The sequence below is a fragment of the Stegostoma tigrinum genome, chromosome 25 (genome assembly GCF_030684315.1).
Source record: "Stegostoma tigrinum isolate sSteTig4 chromosome 25, sSteTig4.hap1, whole genome shotgun sequence".
NCBI classification, from domain to species: Eukaryota; Metazoa; Chordata; class Chondrichthyes; order Orectolobiformes; family Stegostomatidae; genus Stegostoma; species Stegostoma tigrinum.
In genome coordinates, this window is record NC_081378.1 from 25,010,370 (window position 1) to 25,036,636 (window position 26,267).

Below are 26,267 nucleotides of genomic sequence, written 5' to 3' on the forward strand. Positions count from 1 at the left end.
ATGTCATCTAAAGAATGGGAGGGGGAGTGGAAATGGTTTGCGACTGGGAGGTGCAGTTGTTTATTACGAACTCGAACCCCGCCACAACCACCCAAAGAGGATCCCCCTCGTTCTCACACACCACCCCACCAACCTCCGGATACAACGCATCATCCTCCGACACCTCCGCCATCTACAATCCGACCCCATCACCCAAGACATTTTTCTATCCCCACCCCTGTCTGCTTTCCGGACAGACCACTCTCTCCGAGACTCCCTTGTTCGCTCCACACTCCCCTCCAACCCCACCACACACGGCACCTTCCCCTGCAAGCGCAGGAAATGCTACACTTGCCCCTACACCTCCTCCCTCACCCCTATCCCAGGCCCAAAGATGACATTCCACATTAAGCAGAGGTTCACCTGAACATCAGCCAATGTAGTATACTACATCCACTGTACCCGGTGTGGCTTCCTCTACATTGGGGAAACCAAACGGAGGCTTGGGGACCGCTTTGCAGAACACCTCTGCTTGGTTCGCAATAAACAACTGCACCTCCCAGTCGCAAACCATTTCCACTCCCCCTCCCATTCTTTAGATGACATGTCCATCATGGGCCTCCTGCAGTGCGACAATGATGCCACCCGAAGGCTGCAGGAACAGCAACTCATAGTTCGCTTGGGAACCCTGCAGCCTAATGGTATCAATGTGGACTTCACCAGCTTCAAAATCTCCCCTTCCCCCACCGCATCCCAAAACCAGCCCAGTTCATCCCCTCCCCCCACTGCACCACACAACCAGCCCAGCTCTTCCCCTCCACCCACTGCATCCCAAAACCAGCCCAGTTCATCCCCTCCCCCCACTGCACCACACAACCAGCCCAGCTCTTCCCCTCCACCCACTGCATCCCAAAACCAGTCCAACCTGTCTCTGCCTCCCTAACCTGCTCTTCCTCTCACCCATCCCTTCCTCCCACCCCAAGCCGCACCCCCAGCTACCTACCAACCTCATCCCACCTCCTTGACCTGTCCGTCTTCCCTGGACTGACCTATCCCCTCCCTACCTCCCCACCTATACTCTCCTCTCCACCTATCTTCTTTTCTCTCCATCTTCGGTCCGCCTCCCCCTCTCTCCCTATTTATTCCAGAACCCTCACCCCATCCCCCTCTCTGATGAAGGGTCTAGGCCCGAAACGTCAGCTTTTGTGCTCCTGAGATGCTGCTGGGCCTGCTGTGTTCATCCAGCCTCACATTTTATTATCTTCAAACCAGAAGAGTTTTGTTCAAAATTTGAAGGTTATTGCAACTGAGAAAATTTAAGCTGTCAGATTTGTGAAAGGTTCATGACACCAGACACAGAAAGGATTCATCGACTATCTCCAATGTCAATGGCAAAGGAAACTGGAATGAGTAAGTGAATTAGAAACATAAGGAATTGAAAGAGGAGTGTAATTTCTCTGGCTTGAATTCCTGTAACGGATAGCATTACGAAACAGGTGAAACATTGTTTTGCTATGTGTTTCAAGATCTTTCTAACTGTCTCCTACATTTAGATAGCTTGTTTTCTTTGAATAATAAACTTATATTCTGTTGTAAATCTGTTGCCACATATGAATAAGTTTCAGTGGCTAAATGTCACAGTAACTAATTAAACAAATAAAACCAAATGATCTATCAAACCAGATTTTACTCTGGGATCTGACTTGTCCTGTAGTACAATCAGCTAGAATCACAACAAACTCTTTACTCTTATTTTAATTATGCATCGATGAAGAGTTATCTCCTAATTATTCCAGCAAAATCATTTTAAAGGGAATAGGTACTTAATTAAAGGTTGAAAGTTCATTCTGTGCTAAAGGGTTCAAACAATTTATAATAAATTGGAATTTTTCAGACATCTCATTACTAGTCTTACATATTTTATAGCACTTTAAATATTTACATACATTTAATAAAAACCACTCCTATTGTTCACATCAATTTTAATTTGACAATCTGCTGCTTGAAAATGAGCTTAGTCATGAGCAGGGGAAACAGAAAATGTCTAATCACATTGAAAGAAGTGGGACAGCTCTCCTTACCTGCCATTATGTCCATGTGACTGAAGAGGAGGTGGTTGTGCTGCAGGGCTATGTTGTGCTATAGGACTTTGCTGTGCTGAAGGACTCTTTTGTGCCATTGGACTGTGCTGCTGTGCCAGAGGACTTTGCTTATCTGAGCCTGGTGCTGAAGCAGGACTGCTCACATCTGTGAAAGATGTAGAAATAATTTTTAAAAATAATCGTTCCACAATAGATTTTATTGATTTCTATTTTCTGCCAACACGTTTTAATTTAAAACTGTTCTTTCTTATAACATGCCCTTGATATAAACAGACTTGCATGGTAGTGCCTTACCCTCTTGAGGAACAATGCGCAGAGTCACACAAAGTCCTGCATCCTTGATTAGCTTCACAATTTCTGCATGAGGCATGTTAATGATGGACTGTCCATTCACTGCTAGGATGCGGTCGCCAACCTTGAGTTTTCCACAACGATCTGCTGGGCTACCCTCAATAATCCGTCCAATTTTGTGAGGCACTGTCATTAATTTGTAATTTCCAAAAAAAGAATTGACAGAAATATTGGACAGATTCACCATGAAGAGTGAGAGAAGTGAAGAACAAACATTAGAGTGATGCCAACAGCCTGTTCAATGTACAGATTATGCAAAAAAACAAGAATAACTGAATTCATATTCAAAGAATACTGCCACACATGATAGTACTGATTTTGGCATTAGTAATTTATTTTGTCAGATGGATGTACAATTGGTCCAAACTGAGCCTTGTTGTACGTGTGACGTTCAATGTTCCCCTGACAGCTGCTCTTGCCGCATCCTGAGATCCACACTCAGTGCCATGCAGTGTCACATGGACACTCTCGACCAGGTCTCAGGAAGGGTCATTGGACCCAAAATGTTAACTCTGATTCTTCTTCACAGATTCTGCCAGACCTGCTGAGCTATTCCAGCAACTTCTGTTTTTAAACCTTGCGCCAGTTTTGTATAAAAAGGACAAATTTTAGGGGTTAATAAAAAATAGGCGTATGCAAGTGAAAGATTGAATATTTGTTTCAGATTCCCTGACTGAATTGGTATTTATTCACTGGGGAATGTGTTGGGCCACTTGACTCAGAAATCTGTAGCTGTTGTAGCCTAAGCGCTCATCAAAGATATACAAGTGGGTTTCAAAGTATAGAATTCTCATTATATTTAACTGCATAATATATGTTTGGTATAGTATTACAGCATTCAGCAGGTAATTATTTGTATTAATGTAGGGTTAGCAATCTCCGAATTCATTTGGAATCACAATCCTTCATTATTTAACAGCATTTATCATTGCAGTTCAGAAATTCTGAATACTGTTCAAGTACTTTAACTAGTTCTATCACACCATACATGCCATCAGAAAACTACAGCAACAACTTCAAAATTGCTGATACAGAAATTTGACAAGTTAGGAACACCCCTCTCTGTGCTAATAAATAGCTACAAAAGCTTTGTTACTTAAGCTGTTGGTACACTAAAAAAAATTTTCCTTATACTGGTACCAAAGCAATTGGACATATAAATCTTTGAAGGGAAGATCTAGTGAAATAATAAAATTATAAGTACAATTCAAACGAGTGTGTTTGACAGCACCTGCTGAAGGACCCTTTGATTGTTGGCATTAAAACAATCAATTCTGGTTAAATTTATGCACTTTTACTTCATACATTACTCTTAAAAATGGAAAGGAAGGGATATGATTTTCAACAGGCCAACCAGTCCATCACTTCCACAGGTCATTCAGCAATGTTTTGCTGCTAAGTTCCATGGGCGTCTGATTGTGTAGCAAGCTGCAAGGTAATGAAGGTGCACTTCGTAGTAAATGTGCACGCCATCTGTGCCAACGTTAAAAAAACTGGCAGCATACAACAATTATTTTTATCAGGACAGTATTCAATGATCATTTTCTCACTTACAAGCTTCAACTGTCTTGCCTTGAGTCAGCTAATAGTGCAACTGAATTTCACCTGGCACTCCACCTTTTCCAATCTACTTCAACTGGCACTGCCTTACACTCAAAGTTCAAGTTCTTCTCCCATTGTAGATCTGAACCTGAAAATCTTCATGAAGGCATTCTTGTTTCTCAATCTCAGGTATTGTTGCTACTTTTCTTCCTATACACTCTTGCATCGCTTCAAACTCCAATCCCTGCATTCTCATTTATTTCCTTTTCTTTTGTTGACAGTCATTCATCTCATTCATTGCCATTTACTCCTTCAAACTCTATCCCCAACATGACCATCTATTCCCATTTCAATTGCACTCTATTTCTTTCCTTTCATTGCCATCCTTTTCCTCGCCATCCACCCACTCCTTGAAATCCAATTATCCATGGTGCTATTTGACTGCTGTCTATTTTACCCTTTCGGTAGCACCTATTCCCTTCTGGCCACCTCGCTACCCAACTATCCAATTCTGCTTCTTGACTGCAGCAGAAAATACATGGAACTGTGTGCTGTAGTCCTCACACTGATGGCAAGCACTGTGGTGTTTGCAAACTCTCAGCAGGAACTCCTTTCTTGGGAAGCATCCCTTCTTCAATTTGGAATTTTAGCAAACCTTGATTTGATCTGGCAGCAGCATAAAGGAGAGTGACAGATTTGCTGATACACTGACTAGGCCTCCAAATAGCTGATAATGTCAATGTAGATGATTGGCATTACTGATTCTACAGAAATTTAATTTACTTATTTCAAATGTTAATACTGGAAGCTATAAAGAACACATGAAATAGCAAGGTGAGTAAATGTACTCTTCTACGTAAGTTCCACTTTTCAGCTAGATCCTTATATCCCTACTTCCCTTGTTCTAGGCTGAACCCAGTTTCTAGACTCCTATAAATACCTCCTATTTCTAGACTCTTCATGAGCAGAAACAGCTAGAGTTGAATACCCATATGTATATTAGTCACTAATTGTTTACACGCATACCACGTCAAGTATATATCAGCTCAAAATGCATGCAATAAAACCTTGTGCCACAGAATGAGGAATAGAAGAAATCTTGACAGAGGAATATTAAGATAACACAGTGTGAAACTGAATGAACACAGCAGGCCAAGCAACATAGAGGAGCAGGGAAGTTTGACGTTTTGGGTCGAGACCAGAAACGTCAAACTTTCCTGCTCCTCTGATGTTGCTTGGCCTGCTGTGTTCATCCAGCTTCACACCGTGTTATCTCAGATTCTCCAGCATTGGCAATTCCTGCTATCTCTGTAACAGAGGAATATTAACTTACTTTTGAAAACTAATAGGGGAGGACTGAAAGCCATCCAAATGACTTGCTTGATGAGTAAAGATAATAATTCACAGCACTGTAAATTCTGTATGTAATGAGGACTCTGCTGGAACCTCAATAATATTTCAATTAGAATGAAATGGGAACACACATGTACATGGAAAAGTAAAAGCAGTGACCTAAAATGTTTCCAAACACTATCATTTTTACTTCAACTATATGTCATTTCTCACTGAACATGCTGGGATTGCGATATCTAACTACATTAGCAACCTGAAGAGTGAGAATTTTCTTTCACAATCGGGGAAAGCAATGATCTCATTGTAGTGTTGTTGGACTAGTAATCCAGGGACACAGATAACATTCGTGGATTCAAATACCACCACAGCAGATGGTGGAATCCGAGCTCTGAAACAAAACCTGGATTCAAATGCTGCCCATGCAACCACTATTGCTTGTTATTAAAGACCTACCTGGATTATTATCTCCTTACGGGAGGGATGTGACCCAACCCCTACCCACCACGCCCCGCATCCCTCCCCCCGCAACACACATACACACACACACCAATGTAGTTGACTCTTAACTGTCCAAAATGTCTTAGCAAACCTGTATCAACTACGAGAACAAGAAAGGCAATAAAACCAAAGAGATCAACTGGCATCGAATAAGGCACTGGAAATCACAATGGCAAACATGACATAATGGTCAAAGAAAGAGTAGGGCCGATCAGGGATAGCATAGGGAACTTGTGTGTGGAGTCTGAGGAGGCAGAGGAAGCCCTTAATGAGTTTTTTGCTTCTGTCTTTACGAAAGAAACGAACTTTGTAGTGAATGAAACCTTTGAAGAGCAGGTGTGCATGCTGGAATGGATAGAGAGAGAGGAAGCTGATGTGCTGAAAATTTTGTCAAACATTAAGATTGACAAGTCGCCAGGCCCGGATCAGATTTGTCCTCGGCTGCTTTGGGAAGCGAGAAATGCATTGCTTCGCCACTTGTGAGGATCTTTGCATCCTCGCTCTCCACTGGAGTCGTACCTGAGGACTGGAGAGAGGCAAATGTAATTCCTCTCTTCAAGAAAGGAAATAGGGAAATCCCCGGCAATTACAGACCAGTAAGTCTCACGTCTCACAAGGTGTTAGAAACGATTCTGAGGGATAGGATTTATGACCATTTGGAAGAGCACGGCTTGATCAAATGCAGTCAACACGGCTTTGTGAGGGGCAGGTCATGCCTCACAAATCTTATCGAGTTCTTTGAGGATGTGACTAGAAAAGTTGATGAGGGTCGAGCTGTGGATGTGGTGTATATGGACTTCAGTAAGGCATTTGATAAAGTTCCCCATGGTAGGCTCATTCAGAAGGTCAGGAGGAATGGGATACAGGGGAACTTAGCTGTCTGGATACAGAATTGGCTGGCCAACAGAAGGCAGCGAGTGGTAGTAGAAGGAAAATATTCTGCCTGGATGTCAGTGGTGAGTGGTGTTCCACAGGGCTCTGTCCTTGGGCCTCTACTGTTTGTAATTTTTATTAATGACTTGGATGAGGGGATTGAAGGATGGGTCAGCAAGTTTGCAGACGACACAAAGGTTGGAGGTGTCGTTGAAAGTATAGAGGGCTGTTGTAGGCTGCAGCGGGACATTGACAGGATGCAGAGATGGGCTGAGAGGCGGCAGATGGAGTTCACCCTGGATAAATGCGAGGTGATGCATTTTGGAAGGTCGAATTTGAAAGCTGAGTACAGGATTAAGGATAGGATTCTTGGCAGTGTGGAGGAACAGAGGGATCTTGGTGTGCAGATACATAGATCCCTTAAAATGGCCACCCAAGTGGACAGGGTTGTTAAGAAAGCATATGGTGTTTTGGCTTTCATTAACAGGGGGATTGAGTTTAAGAGTCTTGAGATCTTGTTGCAGCTCTATAAAATTTTGGTTAGACCGCACTTGGAATACTGTGTCCAGTTCTGCTCGCCCTATTATAGGAAAGATGTGGATGCTTTGGAGAGGGTTCAGAGGAGGTTTACCAGGATGCTGCCTGGACTGGAGGGCTTATCTTATGAAGAGAGGTTGACTGAGCTCAGACTTTTTTCATTGGAGAAAAGGAGGAGGACAGGGGACCTAATTGAGGTATACAAGATAATGAGAGGCATAGATAGAGATGATAGCCAGAGACTATTTCCCAGGGCAGAAATGGCTAACACGAGGGGTCATAGTTTTAAGCTGGTTGGAGGAAAGTATAGAGGGGATGTCAGAGGCGGGTTCTTCACACAGAGAGTTGTGAGAGCATAGAATGCATTGCCAGCAGCAGTTGTGGAAACAAGGTCATTGGGGTCATTTAAGAGACTGCTGGACATGCATATAGTCACAGAAATTTGAGGGTGCATACATGAGGATCAATGGTCGGCACAACATTGTGGGCTGAAGGGCCTGTTCTGTGCTGTATTGTTCTATGTTCTATGTTGTTGCCTGCAAAGCCCTCCTTATTACCATCTAGGAGGTAGTGTCCAAATTGGAAAGTTGGCTCACAGATTAGTCAAGCAACTGCTGACAAAGTCACAGTCAGGGAATCACATCTCACAAGCAATGTCCCAGACAACCCAATCACCATCCCAGGTTATGTCCTGTCCCAGGATAGATTAAGCAGAGGTGGTGGCACTGTGGTATACAGTTGGGAGGGAGTTGCTTGGGGAGTCATAGAGTCATACAGCATGGAAACAGACCCTTTAGTCCAACTCCTCCACGTCGACCATGTTCACAAGCTAAACTAGTCCCACCTTCCTGCAATTAGCACATATCCCTCTAAATGTTATAAACTGTACCTGCATCCACCACTTCCTCTGGCAGTTCGTTCTACAAATGAACCAGTCTGTGCAAAAAAATTGCCTCTCATGTCTTCTATAAAACTTTCTCCCCACGCCTTAAAAATATGGCCTCTAGTTTTGAACTCTCCCACTGTAGGGAAGAGGCCTTTGCTATTCATCTTACCTATGCTCCTCATGATTTTATAAACCTTTATAAGGTGACCCCTTCAACCTCCTCTGCTGATGTGAAAAAAGTCCTAACCTATTTAAACTACTTTAATAACTCAAACCTTCCATTCCCAGCAACATCCTGCTAAAACTTTCCTGAATCCTCTCCTATTTAATAATAGCCTTCCTATAGCAGGGCAACCGAACTGCACACAGTACTCCGGAAGAGGCCTTACTAACATGATGTGCAACTTTGACGTGATGTCTCAACTCCTATACTTAAAGGTCTCAGCAATGATGGCAAGCATGCTAAACACTTTCTTAATCATCCTGTGTACTTGTGATATGACTTTCAAAGAACTATATACCTGAACTTCCAGGTCTCTTGGTTCAACCACACAACCCAGGATCCTACCATTGACTGTATGTATCCAGCCCTTGTTTGTACAAAGAACAAAGAAAATTACAGCTCAGGAACAGACCCTTTGGCTCTCCAAGCCTGCGCTGATCCACATCCTCAATCTAAACCGGTCGCCTATTTTTCAATCTCTGATCCCTCTGCTCCCTGGCCATTCACATATCTGTCTAGATACATCTTAAATGTTGCTATCATGCCCGCCTCTCCCATCTCCGCTGGCAATGCATTCCAGGCACCCACCACCCTCTGCAAAAAGAACTTAGAACATAGAACATAGAACAGTACAGCACAGAACAGGCCCTTCAGCCCACAATGTTGTGCCGACCATTGATCCTCATGGATGCACCCTCAAATTTCTGTGACCATATGCATGTCCAGCAGTCTCTTAAATGACCCCAATGACCTTGCTTCCACAACTGCTGCTGGCAACGCATTCCATGCTCTCACAACTCTCTGCGTAAAGAACCTGCCTCTGACATCCCCTCTATACTTTCCACCAACCAGCTTAAAACTATGACCCCTCGTGCTAGCCATTTCTGCCCTGGGAAATAGTCTCTGGCTATCGACTCTATCTATGCCTCTCATTATCTTGTATACCTCAATTAGGTCCCCTCTCCTCCTCCTTTTCTCCAATGAAAAGAGACCGAGCTCAGTCAACCTCTCTTCATAAGATAAGCCCTCCAGTCCAGGCAGCATCCTGGTAAACCTCCTCTGAACCCTCTCCAAAGCATCCACATCTTTCCTATAATAGGGCGCCCAGAACTGGACGCAGTATTCCAAGTGCGGTCTAACCAAAGTTTTATAGAGCTGCAACAAGATCTCACGACTCTTAAACTCAATCCCCCTGTTAATGAAAGCCAAAACACCATATGCTTTCTTAACAACCCTGTCCACTTGGGTGGCCATTTTAAGGGATCTATGTATCTGCACACCAAGATCCCTCTGTTCCTCCACGCTGCCAAGAATCCTATCCTTAATCCTGTACTCAGCTTTCAAATTCGACCTTCCAAAATGCATCACCTCGCATTTATCCAGGTTGAACTCCATCTGCCACCTCTCAGCCCATCTCTGCATCCTGTCAATGTCCCGCTGCAGCCTACAACAGCCCTCTACACTGTCAACGACACCTCCGACCTTTGTGTCGTCTGCAAACTTGCTGACCCATCCTTCAATTCCCTCGTCCAAGTCATTAATAAAAATTACAAACAGTAGAGGCCCAAGGACAGAGCCCTGTGGAACCCCACTCACCACTGACTTCCAGGCAGAATATTTTCCTTCTACTACCACTCGCTGTCTTCTGTTGGCCAGCCAATTCTGTATCCAAGCAGCTAAGTTCCCCTGTATCCCATTCCTCCTGACCTTCTGAATGAGCCTTCCATGGGGAACCTTATCAAATGCCTTACTGAAGTCCATATACACCACATCCACAGCTTGACCCTCATCAACCTTACTAGTCACATCCTCAAAAAACTCGATAAGGTTTGTAAGGCATGACCTACCCCTCACAAAGCCGTGTTGACTGTATTTGATCAAGCCATGCTCTTCCAGATGGTCATAAATCTTATCCCTCAGAATCCTTTCTAACACCTTGCAGACGACAGACGTGAGACTTACCGGTCTATAATTGCCGGGGATTTCCCTATTTCCTTTCTTGAAGAGAGGAATTACATTTGCCTCTCTCCAGTCCTCAGGTACGACTCCAGTGGAGAGCGAGGATGCAAAGATCTTCGCAAGTGGCGAAGCAATTGCATTTCTCGCTTCCCAAAGCAGCCGAGGACAAATCTGATCCGGGCCTGGCGACTTGTCAATCTTAATGTTTGACAAAATTTTGCGATGCATATTTCCCTTAAACTTTTCCCCTCTTACCTTGAAATTGTGACCCCTAGTAATTGAGTCCCCAACTCTGGGCAAAAAACTTCTTGCCATCCATCCCATCTATACCTCTCATGATTTTGTTGACTTCTATCAGGTAACTCTTCAACCTCCGTCTTTCTAGTGTAAATAACCCTAATCTACTCAACCACTCTTTATAGCTAGCGCTCTGCATACCAGGCAACATCCTAGTGAACCTCCTCTGCACCCTCTCCAAAGCATCCACATCCTTTTGGCAATGCGGTGACCAGAACTGTACGCAGTATTCTAAATGTGGTCAAACCAAAGTCCGATACAGTCCTTTGTTTTAGCAAAATGTAATACCTCTCATTTATCCAAATTAAACTTCAACTGTCACTCCTCTGCCCAATAACTCAATTCATCAAGATCTCCTTGTAATCTTAGATAATCTTTTTCACTGTCCACAATCCACCTATTTTGGTGCCAGCTGCAAAATACCAACCATGCCTCTTAGACTGTCACCCAAATCATTTATATAAACGATAAGCAAAAATGAAACCAGTACTGAACCCTTTCAGGCACTGCTGGTCACGGGCCTCTAGTCTGACCAACAACCGTCCTCCACCACCCTGTCTCTTTCCAAAATCATTCTATATCCAATTGGCAAGTTCACCTGAATCCCATGTGATCGAAGTCAGAAGTCACTGACACCAGGTTATAGTCTGCTGCACCTTCGTCAGGTGAAGAATTCCACTCCAGTCCAACACCAGCACCTCCACATCATGCCCATATGATCTAATTTTATTAATTAGTCTGTCATGCAGAACTGTGATGTCTCATGGCATCAAGTGAAACATGTTCAAGAAAACCTTTTGTTGATTACAACGTACCTGCCCCAAATGATTAATCAATACTCTTCCATGTTGAGCACCACTTGGAGGATGCACTGAGAGTGGCAATGGCACAGATGTTCTCTATATGGGGGACTTTGATGTCTACCAACAAAAGTGACGTGGCAGCACCAGTACCAATCAAGTTGGTCAAATCCTAAACAGCATCGCTGCTAGATGGGTCTGCAGCAATTGGTGAGACAACCAACGAGAGGGAAAAACATACTTGACCTCATCTTCACCAATCTGCCTGCCATAGATGCATCAGTCGGGGATACTTAACATTTCAATCAGCATACGCAGCATATGATAAACAGGGATAAGCAATTTCACAACCAATTGATCAGATATAAGCTCTGCCGTCCTGTCAATCACGAATGAGACAATTAAGCTCCACAAATACTCCCATCCTCAATGATGGTGAAGCCCAGAATATTAGGGCAAAACGTAAGGCCAAGGCACTTGCAATAATCTTCAGCCAGATGTTCTAATTAATGATGCATCTCAGCCTCCTCCAAAGGTCCCCAATGTCACAGGTGCCAGTCTTCAGCCAATTCGAGTCACTCTACACAACATCAAGAAATGGCTGAAGGCAGTGGATATTGCAAAGGCAATGGATCCTGACAACATTCCAACACTGTTACTTAAGAAAAATAAAAACCGAAAGAACTGCGCTGGACTGGAAATGTTAATTCTATTTTCACCTTCACAGATGCTGCCAGACCTGCTGAGCTTTTCCAGCAACTTTGTTTTTGTTACTTAAGACTTGTGCTCCAGAACTTGCTGCACCCCCAGCCAAGTTACTTCGCTGGCACCTTCCCTACAATGTGGAAAACTGTCCGAGTGTTTCCTGTATACAAAGACGTTGGATGCCTTCAAGGCAGAGATCGACAAATTCTTGATCTCAGAAGGAATCAAGTGCTACGGGGAGAGTGCAGGGAAGTGGAGTTGAAATGCCCATCAGCCATGATTTAAATGGCGGAGTGGACTTGATGGGCCGAATGGCCTTACTTCCTCTCCTATGTGTTATGGTCTAAGAGGACAAACCTAGCCTGGCAACTACCGGCCCATCAGTCTAGTCTCAATCATTAGTAAAGCGAAAAAAGGGGTCATCAACAGTGTTATTTAGGAGCGCTTGAGAGTGAACTTGAAAAGTAATATCAAGACAGACAGCAAGAAGTTCTTTAAATTTATAATAGGCAAGACAGAAGCCAAAGTGAACATGGGCCCCTTAGAAAATGAGGCTGGGGAAATAGTAATGAGGAACTTTGAATTGGCTGAAGCTTTGAATAAATATGTTGCACCAACCTTCACAGCGGTAGCCACTAATAGCATCCCCTAAGTAGTAAAGGCAAAAGGAGGATAGGAAATAAATACAATGTCTATCAGAGAAAATGTGCTAAGGAAACTAATGGGTCTAAAGTCTCCTGGACCTGATGGGATGCATCTTAAGATATTAAAAAGAAGTAGCTGCAGCGATAATGGGTGCACCAGGAGCAGGCTTCCCGTGATCCTTGGATTCGACAAAAGTCCCAGGATTGAATACTGCCAATTTAACATCTTTATTTAAAAATGGGAGACAACATACAGGTCAGTTAGCTTAAAGTCTGTTATTGGGAAAATGTTAGAGTCTATAATAAAGGACGCAATAGCATAGCATTTAGAAATAAATAATATGATCAAGCAGAGTCAGCATGGCTTCCTGAAGGCGAAATCATGCTTGACAAATTTATTAGAAGTGTTTGAGGAAATAATAAGCAGGATTAAATAAAGGGGAAGCAATGGATGTAACGTATTTGGATTTTCAGAATGCATTTGACAAGGTACCACACGTTAGGCTATTTAATGACAGCCTATTGTATTGGATGTAGTACATAGCATGGACAGAGGGTTGGCTAGCTAATTGAAGACAGACTGTTGGGGTATGGGGTCATTTTCATGGTGGAAACCTGTCACTAATCATGTGTCTGGGGATTAGTGCTGGGAATACAATTATTTACAATATATATTAATGACTTAGATGACAAAACTGAATGTACAATAGCCAAGATTACAGAAGCCATAAAAGTAGGTGGCAAGAGAAATCATGAGGATGACACAAAGTCTGCAGTGAGTACCTTTAAATGATTACTTGGGCATTGTGGTAGATCATGGTATTTGAGGAAAAATTGACTCGAAATCAAATCAACTTTTGAGATTTAATGTGGCCATTCAACTGGCAAACAAGGCTCCTTACATTGAGGTAAACAATTTAAAAACTATAATAATTGTACAGAATCATATAGTTAAGCTTTGTGGTATTTGAGGTATATAACTTTTTGCAGCTTATTGAGAGTGTCGGTTCAAAAGGCGTCGGTTAAAACAAAGTTTGCTGTAGTTGCCTGATTTTGGCATGAAAGCATTACCTGTTCATAAAATTTTGTATGGGATTTTGAATGCTGCACGCCTTCTGTTAATTATTCCCAGTACTTCTGGAAATCCAGTCAGTTCCTTGTTTCATCTATTTGTTAAAAACTGTATGAAATGCGTGCCTGAGTCAGACAACTTCTTTATTAACAAGAAAAAATCCAGTCACTAAGAAATCCAAGTGACTAGTTACTTTGAATGCTTCAATACCGCTGTCGTGGCGGAAATGGGGTGAAACTCTTCAGCCTCCAGGGGACATACCTCTTCAGCCAAAGCGGAGTCTTTCTTCGCTTGTTACTTGCAGAGAAACCTAAGCAATTATAAAAACTGTGTCTAGGGAAGAAACAGTCTCTGTAGTACTTCGCTTTTATTAACTCCAATGGAGCTTTAATCATATCGTGCTCTTCTTCAAAACAAAGGAGTATAGGAACTTCTTTGGAAAAAATGTGAACTAAGTCCAAAATGACACTTTTCTGCACAATTGAATAAATTGGTCAGTTGAAACGTTGACGTAAACTTTGGAACATCAGAAAGTTAGAATAGCCATGCAAACAGAGTAATTACAAATCTTCAGCCCTAGCAAACAATGGCCTAAATCCTTTAATCTCCAGGTCATCTGAAATAGGATATAAGCATTTCACAATGTATGGAGCTCCTGATATGTAGACATGAACTGCATTTGCTCAGTAAGCTTAGATTTTCAATGTGCTGATTGTTGCAGGCTGCAACTCTCAGACTTTGAGCTCAGGGTGAAGACTTGGGCCAGATAAATGGTACTAGCCTGAAACCATTACACAGTTTATCTCATTCTACATCCATTATTAGCCAATATAACTCAACTGAGCGTCACAATTAACCACACCCCTTCTCCAGACAATTCACTCATCAGAGTTGACCAGACTATCCCCAACCATCCAACAAAATCATCATCCCAGTTCTCCAACAACACACCCAATAACTGACTATCTGTAACCACAGGATTAGCCCTCACCTGATTAGCCTCTTGGCCATAGGACTAACTACTCAACCATGTCACCCACCAATCAATCCATCTCACTGACTCACCAACTCACTATTCTCTTGCTAAAAGATTAGACCTTTAAAAACGTAGCTGATTATGACAGCTACTGTGGTGAAAAGGTAGGGGGCGATATTCTCTTCTTCTATCTTGTCTTGTGCCCCACTATTTTCCTGGCATTTGTCTGTGCTGACCTTGAAACTTCAGGCAGGATTGGAAGATACGACTGGCAAGTTGTAAAAGTGCTGGATTGCAAAAATATTTGCATGTAGTATCAATGCGCTCAGCTTCAAAACTGACTGAAAAATCTAGGTCATTCTGTTTTTCTTATTAGCCACTTTTCTTTCTGATCTGCAGTTTCTGCCTCAGGGATGCCATTATATTTCTTACATCTTCACTTTAACATTTTGACAGTTTTATGTCAGGTCAGTTTGAGACAGGCGATGGAATAAATAGAGAAATATTGCCCAACCCCATTTAAGTGTATATTGGCGTACTCCTGGCTAATGTTAATGGAGAATAGTGTTTTTCAGAGGAAGATTGTTTTCAGTGGTTTAGTGGAAAATGAAGAAGGCTTCATTGCCCCTTTTTTAGCACTGCAAAATTGCTTGAAAATTAACAGAAATTAAAGGAAAATATCATATTCTCTCCCTCTCAATCCTTTGGGTTTCTGCTGACGAATTTCTTGCTCCTTCCACACAATTCAAGTTGGCATTCCCCAAATTGATGTATTTATCTCTAGTTTGCATCACATTTCTCCCAATTCTCATTTCAAGCTAATTTGCTTCACACCTTTCAGCATTCCAAACTCAGTTTAAACAGTTACTGACTCTTTCCAATGTCAAGGGGTCAATTTTATGGGACTTCACTAATGTGGAATCCGTTAGCCCCACAATGATGATACACTGAGGATTGCTTTAACTAACAGTACTAGACAGCCGTTGGCAAATCTGAATGGCTGGTAACTCTGCAGTTCCAGTAGCACCAGAAGACAATCACGGCCACTGGTATTATTACTGGTGCCCATAAAAAAGTGAAGATGTCTTCTAGACTTTGAATATGTCCAGCATGGCTGACTGAGAGACCCTAGTGAAAGGATAATAGGGAATTTGGAGGTGGGGAGTGGGCAACTTGATTAAGTTTAGTTGGGGCAAAGATCCCACCCTGGTGGACTTAGACTTGGAAGATGTCTTGTGCAGTATAAGTGAAAAGTCATTAATATCTAAATGAGATTTTTGATCAATTCTTAAACCATAAAAGGTTCTTGTGACACAATGGTAGTGTTTCTAGCTCCAGACAAGAAAGTCAGGGTTCAAGTCCCACTTGCCATGGACATGTGCCATAACACGTCCAAACCTGTTGAATAAAAATAAATTAACCCAATTATAGCTCCCTGTTGAACTTACAGAAGTACAGAACCCAGAAGGGATAAATCAAAAGCATCCTCTGCCACTTACATCGAGAGTCTAATGGTGCCTCTGGACCGGGGGTTCAGGGTTCAATTCTTCGAGGAATATGGGCACCATGGTTTGGGTCAACATTTGTTGCTAATCCCTAATTACCCTGGATCTGTCAGGTGATTCTAGAAGGCAGTTAAGCATTCACCACAGGAAATTCCCAATATCCATAGGTGAGAACAATGAGCAAAAGGAGTTAAAATGAGTGAGATTGCAGTGAGTGGCACGACTGTTATTGTTTGTGCATGTAGGGGAAAGGTGGTGAGATGTACCAAAGGACTGTGAAAACAGTAAAAACTGATTTAAAAAAGAGTTGCTAAGCAATCATCAGCGCAAAATAGTCTTTACACAAACAGGTTTCCTATCAATTAAGGACCATAATCCCCATCTCCTACCTCCCCAAAAGATTTACTTCTCTTCTCTCCAAAGTCAGTTGACTTTCTGAAACCGCAGCACAGATTAAACTGCGAACTTCATTTCCAAGAAACACACGGTAAAAACTGTTTTCAATCTAGTAAGCACCCAAACAGTTCCATATTTTTCACATTTTCACATGGTCTGTAAATATAAATATGCATTTCCAACAATGATCAATTAATAGAGAGTGCATCTATTTAATGACGTGTTAATTTAACAATGATTCTCCTACATGCACAAACAATAACAGTCGTGCCACTCACTGCAATCTCACTCATTAACTCCTTTTGCTCATTAGAAGAAATCAGCACATAACAGGGCAGGAAGGGGAAGGCAACTTGATATTCATTTCCTCACTCCCCTTGAAGAAAGAATCTTGGCAGGAAAAGAACAGCATGCTGTTGGAATGTTGAAACAGCCTTGTCCTGCCAAACAAGTAAATACTTTTCTTTGTTCTACTGCAACACTCCCATGAACTCCTCTGTTGTCCTGAATTGGTGGATGCAATGTCTTCTGTTGTCTTGCTGGTTCTGCCATCCTGTCCCTAATCTCTATCCATGATTCTGAGGATGAGGGTACAGAGGTCTTAGAGGATACAAACACTGGAAAGGTAGCCTCCTGCAGCCCTCAAGAGTCTGGATACTGATATTTCAATTGGTATCATAGGCATGAAAGGTGTAGATACATAATCTCATGAGCATTTTACAGCAACAACTGTGCAGTGGCTGTGGGAGAAACAGGCCTTGCAGCTGCATTGCCGGACGTCAGTGACCTGCTTAATCTTGAACAGAAGACAACCTTGTGGTGTTGGCAATCAGAAACTTCATTCAAATGCAGAAGATGGAGCAGCACTGGCAGTGAGGCAAATGGGAAGCAGTGGCCCTCGCTGCCTAGAAGCTGAAGCATTGCAGTGAGTCCTGTAACTGTTGCCTGCCTCCATGGGCAGCCAGGCAGCCACTAAGGACAGCCAGGCCTGGCATCCTCAGGGGCTGCTAGAGTTGCACAAACACCTGCATTGCCTCACCACTGGCAAGAAGGCCCTCAACCGGCCCAGAGCCAGGGGTTGCTGAACTGGGCCAACAAGTTGCACATCCAAGCAGGTGCCCTCTAACCTTTTCCACTTTCACAGACGCTGTCAGACCTGCTGGATACTTCAAGAATTTTCAATTTTTATTTTATTGCTATTGGAGCACTCTTCAGTTTGTCAGGCTTCTCAACTATAGGTATACGACAGTAGGTTTGCATTGCTTATTCAAACTTGTCACTTACTTTTCTGCATATTCTTTAAGCGGTATTTCCAAATGAATTTTCCCAAGTAAGAGAATAAAGACTCTGACTTCTCAGCACCACAAAAGGAATATAATCAATTGACTGACATGTTAATTACAAAATAAGCTTGTAAACTACATTCTAAGTGACTTGAGACATTGTTAAGTTGACTAATAAACCTAAAACAAACAAGTAAAATCAATTTTAACTATAACCTTAATGAGTCAACTAATTTGAGTAATCTTAGAAATCACTGCATTAGTAAATAATAACTGATTTGAATTAGAGGTTGTTGAAAAAGAGTATGGATTTAAACTTGGAGAAGGAAGGAACAATGGAGCAAATACTTAACTTCAGAACAATCAAAAACAAATGCCTACAAGAACATTTATACATGCTTCACAGATTATAGAAAAGCATGTGATTGTATTTATCTCCAGAAACTAATAGATGTGCTGCTGAAACATGACATTGACAGCAAAGATACAAAATATATTCAGGGCCTATGTTTGCCATACACCATTACCGATCATAAGAGTGCATGATGGGCTAGGAGATGAGCAGTTGGTTATATTTTGAGTGAAGAAAAGATTACCATAAGGTTACGTATTTGTGCTAAAATTATTCAATCTGTACAAAAAACAAATATTCAGAGAGTCAGACATACTTTCAAGGGGTTGAAATTGGATATATGAAAATGACAAACTTGGAGTTAAACACTGGAAGCTTGGAATATGGTTTATTGATACTGACAAGACAAAAACAACGTCAATCAGAAAGAATACACTAGAAGAAACTATAATCAAGATTAAAATGAATGATGTCACTCTGGAACAAGTAGATATGTTTGTCAACTGAGGACAATCTTAAAAGGAAGTTGAATGAAATGAAAAAAGATGGGAGTTGTGATGCTGAAGTCAGAAGAAGGATCGAGATAGCCACAAGTGATTTCATGAAAATAAATAATGTGTTAACGACAAAAAAACTTAAACCTCTTATAAGGAGAAAACTCATAAGATGCTACATTCTGTCCACTTTCCTATATGCCTCATAAGCTTAGGCAATAAGTAAAGATCTTTGGATAAAATAAAGGCCTTTGAAACGCAGATTTAGCAGAATGCACTTAAAGTTCCATATATAAGCCATCATACAGACAATGAGATTTCCGAAATTCCAAGAGCAAATGAACTCAAAAGGTAACTTGCAGAAAGGAAAATGTCATTATTTCAGCCAGTAGATCAGAGATGGAAAACCACAAAGTCTCTTCTAGGAGTGAAAAGTGGAATACAGCAGAAGGGAAGGCTGACCTAGATATAATTAAAATGATGAAAATCACAGTAGTTGCATACAAGCCACAGTGAATGCTTAAGGATAGTAAAAGACAGGCTAATGTGACATAGCATGCCAGTAGATCTTCTGGTAGGAATGGTTCACTTATTCACTACAGGGAATAAGAAAATATTGCAATCTGTCAACATTAGGAAAATGGTGGTGAGCTCTGATGCTGAATTCCTTCCAGAGATAGAAAAATCAACGAGCAACCACTGCCAGTCTTTGTTCAGACACTGAAGTATTCTCTTGATCAGGATGGTTTACTGGTTAGCAGCAGACATTTTAATTCTGGGTTGTCCTCAAATCAATTTCATATCCTTTCCTAATTACAAGCAAAAAAGGTCAAGGATTTCCCAATATATCAAATAAAGCTGGACTTCTGTCAGTAAATTGTATCCTGGGACAAAATAATGAGCTGCCTCTTCATTCTAAGCCACAAAGATACAATGTGTTGAAGCCAGTAAGGCAGGGGTAGACTGCTAGGAGTGAGCTAGGGGAGCTGTACAGTTCCTTTTGAAGGAAAATTAGAGGACAAATTATCCCTGGAATATCATTGCTGATTAAAGTATAACACGACCTTCTGTAAACTTCAGGTCATCTGAAACTCTGATGAAAGAACCTTTTTCTGATGAAGGGTCTAGGCCCAAAACATCAGCTTTTGTGCTCCTAAGATGCTGCTTGGCCTGCTGTGTTCATCCAGCTCCACACTTTGTTATCTCGGGTTCTCCAGCATCTGCAGTTCCCATTATCTCTGTCATCTAAAACTCTGCTACCTCTGTCCTTAATTGCTTTAAGTCCTGTTTACCTATTGCTTTCATGCTCGCTAAATTATACCAAACAACCAATTTTTTTTTTATTTTAAAATTTTCATCCTTGTTTTCAAACTTGATCATCACCTTAATCCACTATATTTCTGTAATCTTTGCCAGCCCCACAATCCTCTAGTTTTAGCTTGTTAAACAGCTCTGATTTTGATTGCTGTACCATTTGTAGCCATGCCTTCAACGACATAAGCCCCAAGGTCTGCAACTACCTCTACAAACGTCTTAGTCGCTCTGTTTTTTTCCTTTGAGACTTTCCTTAAAACATACATCTTTCACCAAGCTTCTCAATAGCTACCCCTAAGATTTTCTTATGCAGCCTGGTGCCAAACTTTGCTTTATAACACTCTTGTGATGATTGCCTTGGGATGATTTCTTACATTAAAGGCCCTGTAAACACAAATTGTTGTTAAGTGAAGGTTAATTTATTGCTAGAATTCCTGTACCACAAGATTCTATTGGTGAGAAAAGCCTTAGGTTTGTAATCTGAAGCTTCTTCTCTTGTTGTCTGGGTGCAAGAGGAAGAAACATAAGGTTGAATGTGAGGATGAAACAGCAGATTTGTCTTACAGCATTAAGTTTGCAAAAGACTGACTTCAGATTCTCCTTGCTCTTACTTACCCATTGATGCACAGGTTTCTGGTCTATTTAATGAACTAATGATCACAAAGCCAAAGCCTTCACTTTCTTTACGATGTACAATAATGTCATTTGCCTGTACACCATGACTGACCAAACTCTCTGCAGGAGAGGAACCACTGGGAGGTCCTTGAGTGCTATTTGGGCAAACAGCAAAATCACTTCTAGGAGAACTATGTTGTGTGGATACAGATCCTGGACTTCGTCCATTTTCAGAAGATGGCCCACCTGTAAAACAAAATATATACTGTACATTCGTCTTCACAGAAGTAACTGAGCAAACTATAAATAGATTGAAAAATACGGTCATTTCCATTATGATTCCAGGAGAAGAATGAGAAGAAAAATGCTTTGTCCCTTCATTGGACTTAGCTAGGGTGTGTCTTCCATAACCGTGGTTTCCCATCCACTGTGGTTGTCAGGGCCCTCAACCACATCTGACCTATCACCCGTGCTTCTGCCTTTCCCCTTCCCATCACTCACAACAGCGTGATTGGATTCCCCTTGTTCTCCCTTTTTGTCCCACCAGTCCGCGCAACAAAAGATCATTCTCTGCCTTTCACACAGCTTCAGCAGAATGCCACCAGCAAACACATCTTCCCCTTCACATCACGCCCACTGTCTTCATTTCACAGGGATTGTTTCCTCCAGGACACCGTGGTCCATTCTTTGACCACCAATACTACACACCCTTCCCACGGCACCATCCCACGTAACCTCAGAAGGTGGAACAGCTGTCTCTTACTTCCTTCCTACTCACCATCCAAGGGCCAAAACAATTTTTCCTGGTGAAGCTGCATTTCACTTGTAACTTCTCCAGTCTTGTGTATTGTCTTGCTGCACCCAACGTTGTCTAGCCTATATTGGAGACTGAGTGACCATTTTGCAGAACATTTTGGTCTGTGCACAAGAGTGGCCCCGACTTTCCCACAGTCGAACATTTTAACATAGTATCCTGCTCACATGCCCACTTGTCTGTCCTCCGCATGCTGCAATGCTCTAGTGAATCACAGCCCAAACTGCAGGAGAAACATCTCATCTTCAAACAAGGCAGTTTACAACATTCTGGCTCGATATTGAGTTCAACACCTTCAAATTCTGAACTCACGCCTTCTCTTTGTTTTAGCTTTGCTTGTTACATTCTCTGTCACCTCTCTCCCCTCACTCACCTCTTTTTATTTCAGAGAAATATGGCCATACTTATCAAGCTGGGCAACATCTGTAGATAAAGACAGAACTAATATTGCCAATGAACTTTATAGGAAACAAAAGATCCTGAGAAGGAACAGCTTTTATGCAACTACAAAGCCAAGTAAAAAGGGGTGAAGGGCAAGGAAAGAACATAAAGAAGAAATAGGAGAGAGGGTGAAGGGCAGGAGTAACAAAATGATAAAAAGGTTGATGGCACGAAGTAAAGGTGGCAGTACTAGGACAAGCGTGGAAACGAAAAATGAGTCCTGGGAAATATTCCTCAACTTGTACTTGCTGTGCAGAAGTCCCAGTACTTTTTATAGTCCTTTAAGATTAGCATGTTGTCACACATCTGAAAGGGAAATGCTGCTTGTGTGTAATTTGTTTAGCTGTTCTCGGCTGTTTGTCCTTTCTCCCAGTTTAGCATTATCGACAAGAAGGTAAGACATAGGAGCAGGAGTAGACTCTGCATTGAACATTCCTGATTACTGCACACTTGAGCACCTGTGCTGTTCAGAGAGAACATCGGTCCAGGGAAAGTGTAAATAGAAACAGATTTTTAAAAATAATTTCTATATACAATTGGATTCGTGACAGAAACAACACTCTGCTTCACAGGTTTTTTTGAGATCAAATCCGAAGTACTCATGGAGCAATATATTGAGGAACTAATTAGGCTACAGGCTATTTGCAGTATTATATAATAAGAAAAGGTTGATTCGTAAACTTGTAAAAGAACCTTCAAGGAATATTGACCATAGCATGATAGAATTTTCCACTGAGTTTGAAAACATTGTTGTTCAATTTGAAGCAAGGGTCTAAAATCTTAAAAGGAGGAAAGTGGGTGTGTGAATTGGAAAAATACATTAAAGGTTTGATGGCACGTAGGCTACAATTTAAAGAATTAATACTTGGATTTCTAGATGAGGTTCCTTTAAATCAAAAACTATCCAAAAGGAAAAGCAAGCAAACCATGGGTAATAAACAAGTTAAAGATTATACTGGATCAAAAGAGGCGGCTTAACAAGTTACCAAAAAAATGTTGTAAGCCTGAGGACTGGGAGAATTTTAGAATTCAGCAAAGGAGTATCAAGAAATTGACCAGATCAATAATGAAATTGGGCTAACTCCAAAGTTTTCTTGAATCAGAGACAGCAGCGTTTTAAATATGAGAAAAAGGCGTGAAATGTAATCCATACATACACACACCACTGGTACATAAGCTTACGAGGGAGAAGGGTGATTGTAGAGGCAGGAGAGTAAAGATAGTTGCAATTTAAAATACTTTGCAGTTCTTCAGTTGCCTGCTTGAAATCTGTATCCGGAAAATTTAGTTCTCTATTCCCATTTGTTCAGAAGTAATGATGTTTGCAGACAACTTAATTTTCAGCGGATAGTGGTTTTTCCAAGTTGCTTTCTCGCTGGGCACTGATTTACATGGTTGAAAGAAAGACAGGCAGAGGCAGCGTCTTTGACTTTTTGCTTACAGATCTATTTTTTTCTTATCTCTGGTCTCCTGCCCAGACACTGCAGTTGATAAGCATCCATTTGCTTATCTGTTCATTATTTGTCTAAGCTACATACTCTGCAGACAACCCTTAATCTCAATATGCAATTTCCAAAAGGTTTGATTAAAATGGGAGATACAAACATGTGTTTCAGTCCCCTTTTCTAATGATGCTAATTTCAGCTCAAACATAGTTATTGTGAACTTTGCACTACTTGGTCAAGTGACCTTATTTTAGGTCAGTATCTGTCCCACACCTCAGGAAGGACTTACTAGCCTTGGAGCGTGTCCAGCGGAGATTCACACGGATGATCCCTGGAATGGTAGGTTTACTGTATGATGAATGGCTAAGGATCCTGGGATTGTACTCATTAGAGTTTAGAAGGTTGAGGGGAGATCTAATAGAAACTTACAAGATAATGTATGTTTTAGAAGGGGTGGACGCTAGGAAGTTGTTTCTGTTAGGCGGGGAGACTAGGGCCCGTGGGCACAGCCTTAAAATTAGAGGGGGTAAATTTAAAACTGAAATGAGACGACATTTCTTCAGCCAGAGAGTGCTGGGCTTGTGGAATTCATTGCCACCGAGTGCAGTGGAGGCCGGGACATTGGATGCCTCCAAGGCAGAGATCGACAAATTCTTGATCTCAGAAGGAATCAAGGGCCACAGGGAGAGTGCAGGGAAGTAGTGGTGAAATGCCCATCAGCCATGATTTAAATGGCGGAGTGGAATTGATGGGCTGAATGGCCTTACTTCCACTCCTATGTCTTATGGTCTTATGGTCCTTTGTAAAACCACTTTTATCTACGAAGATCTCAGGTATTAAAACCAAATGATACAAGTTGAATATCAACAGTTCATGTTAATCATTGCCACACCACAATATAAAGATATCCTATTCACGTTGCTACACTGCTCAATGTAGCAACTTGCATCAGAATTCAGGCAAAAGCACCAAGAATACATGATGATTTTCTTATTCATTAACATACACTCATCCTGAAAATGCTGACCAAAAGAATAATCAAAGTAGATTCAACAGTAACTTTAAAAAAGGAAATGAATTTATGTTGATAAAGAAAAGAAATGCAAGCCTATGGGTAAAGAAAAGGGAAATGGTGTAAACACTCACAAAGAGCTAGCACGGATGCAATGGATCAAATAGCCTCTGTGTTGTAAGATTCAATAAAATGGTAAAAATATGTTGATGATGGTGTACAAATTTGAACATTGTTCAAAGTTGCCATATATTCCACGGGCATGATGTGGAAATCTCATGTATTATCCACGGGATATCAGATTTTAAAACTTTTACCCAATACATACCTAGGTACAAAATCTTCCTCCGTACAGTAAGACTGACATGGCCATTTCGTGCTGCATTATGCATAAGATCTATCACATAACGGTGTGTTTTTCCAGTAACTAATATTCCATCCACATAAACTAATTCATCCCCTGGGCGAAGACGACCATCTGCATCTGCAGCACCCATTGTAATGATCGCTCCAATTAGGATCTCCAATAAACGAAATAAAAAACAGCAATTAGTAAGAGAAATAAATTCATCAGCACGGTATTGCATTTATTCAAGTTATAAATGTGGATTAAAATGTTTCACTTTCGCTTTTTCACTTTTTGTCAATGTACATTTAACACCTTAGCGATTTATTGAGTATACAAATATTAGGGAGATAATAAAAATATCTGCATCATTATCAATGTGCATGCCTTTTGTAACACATTTATTTTAAACGGGTTTTACATGCAATATTCATTATAGGACACAAACTGAAACAAGTAACTGATAATGCACAAAAGAAGACTTCAACTGCATTATTACAAAACAAAATAAACAAAAATCATCTTCTGCATTTCACTGCAAGCCTGTACCCATTTTGACTCTTTTTGCCTGGATGAATTAGCGACAATAGTTTCCTGGCAGTTATTTTTAGATAATCACCAATAGAGAGACAATACAAATATGAGAGTTAAAGACATTAACACATACTCATGTTCTGTGTGTGTGAACCTCAATGCAATATTTATCATAAGGGGCATCACAGTACATTGTCTTTTACTCCATTAATAATATATCCTTATATTTCTAGATTATTCCTATAATATCTCTTCTGTTTGCTTCTTTCTGTTGCCATTTTTGCTTCATAGTAAATTATGAGGACACTGAATTTCAAGAATGACTGAATGGAACTGTGGGAATGCTGACTTATTAGTATATACTATTATTTTCTTTAGCCAGTCCTGCAGTGTGATTCTCAAGAGAGTAATAGCATTAAAAATAAAGTGAGAATGTAAAAATGAACCATCAATCTTTCAAATGTAAAAGCTAGTGGTCAGGACAAATTTCAAATTTCACTGATTATATGTTTCTTTACTCAAATCATGCTACTTCATAAACCCATGACTGTTTTAATGAACATCTCAAATTTTGCATAATCATAGTTATCGTGACAAAATGTTTTTGAAAAGGACATAGTTGGTATGAAATTGAACTTGAAATTTTCAGAAAAATATACTGCAAGATGGTTGCTTTAAACAAGCATGCAGCTGAAAGGAATTAAATAACTTGCAGTTCCTCTGCTATGTTAAAACTGAATCATGCATCGTTTTTTTCAGAGACAGATCACATGCTGAAGATAGCCTTTGTCTGTCATGGATCAGACGTGATGAACTCATGAATATGCTATTTAACCCTGAAATCAGTTTACCACTGAAGCTGTTGCTTAGCAATGAATATTTTCCAGTAAAAGCTGTGTGAGCTGTTTATATTATTTCT

General features: G+C 41.1%; 1 protein-coding gene across 16 annotated transcripts in view; it reads right to left on the reverse strand.

Annotated features, from left to right (window-relative positions):
* The window catches only part of LOC125463094 (membrane-associated guanylate kinase, WW and PDZ domain-containing protein 2), a 545,354-nt gene that overhangs the window by 37,960 nt on the left and 481,127 nt on the right, over window positions 1-26,267 (reverse strand). For 13 of the 16 annotated variants that reach the window (XR_009447220.1, XM_059654599.1, XM_059654586.1 and 10 more), the window contains 4 exons: window positions 24,797-24,991; window positions 20,757-21,002; window positions 2,376-2,558; window positions 2,061-2,226 (listed from right to left, as the gene is read on the reverse strand). Coding sequence is in view for 15 of the 16 variants with exons in the window: in XM_059654599.1 (XP_059510582.1) it covers window positions 2,061-2,226; window positions 2,376-2,558; window positions 20,757-21,002; window positions 24,797-24,991 (790 nt within the window). In the remaining variant the exon portion in view is untranslated. The remainder of the gene's footprint in view (window positions 1-2,060; window positions 2,227-2,375; window positions 2,559-20,756; window positions 21,003-24,796; window positions 24,992-26,267) is intronic. The other 3 variants (XM_059654588.1, XM_048553805.2, XM_059654598.1) reach the window with 1 other exon arrangement.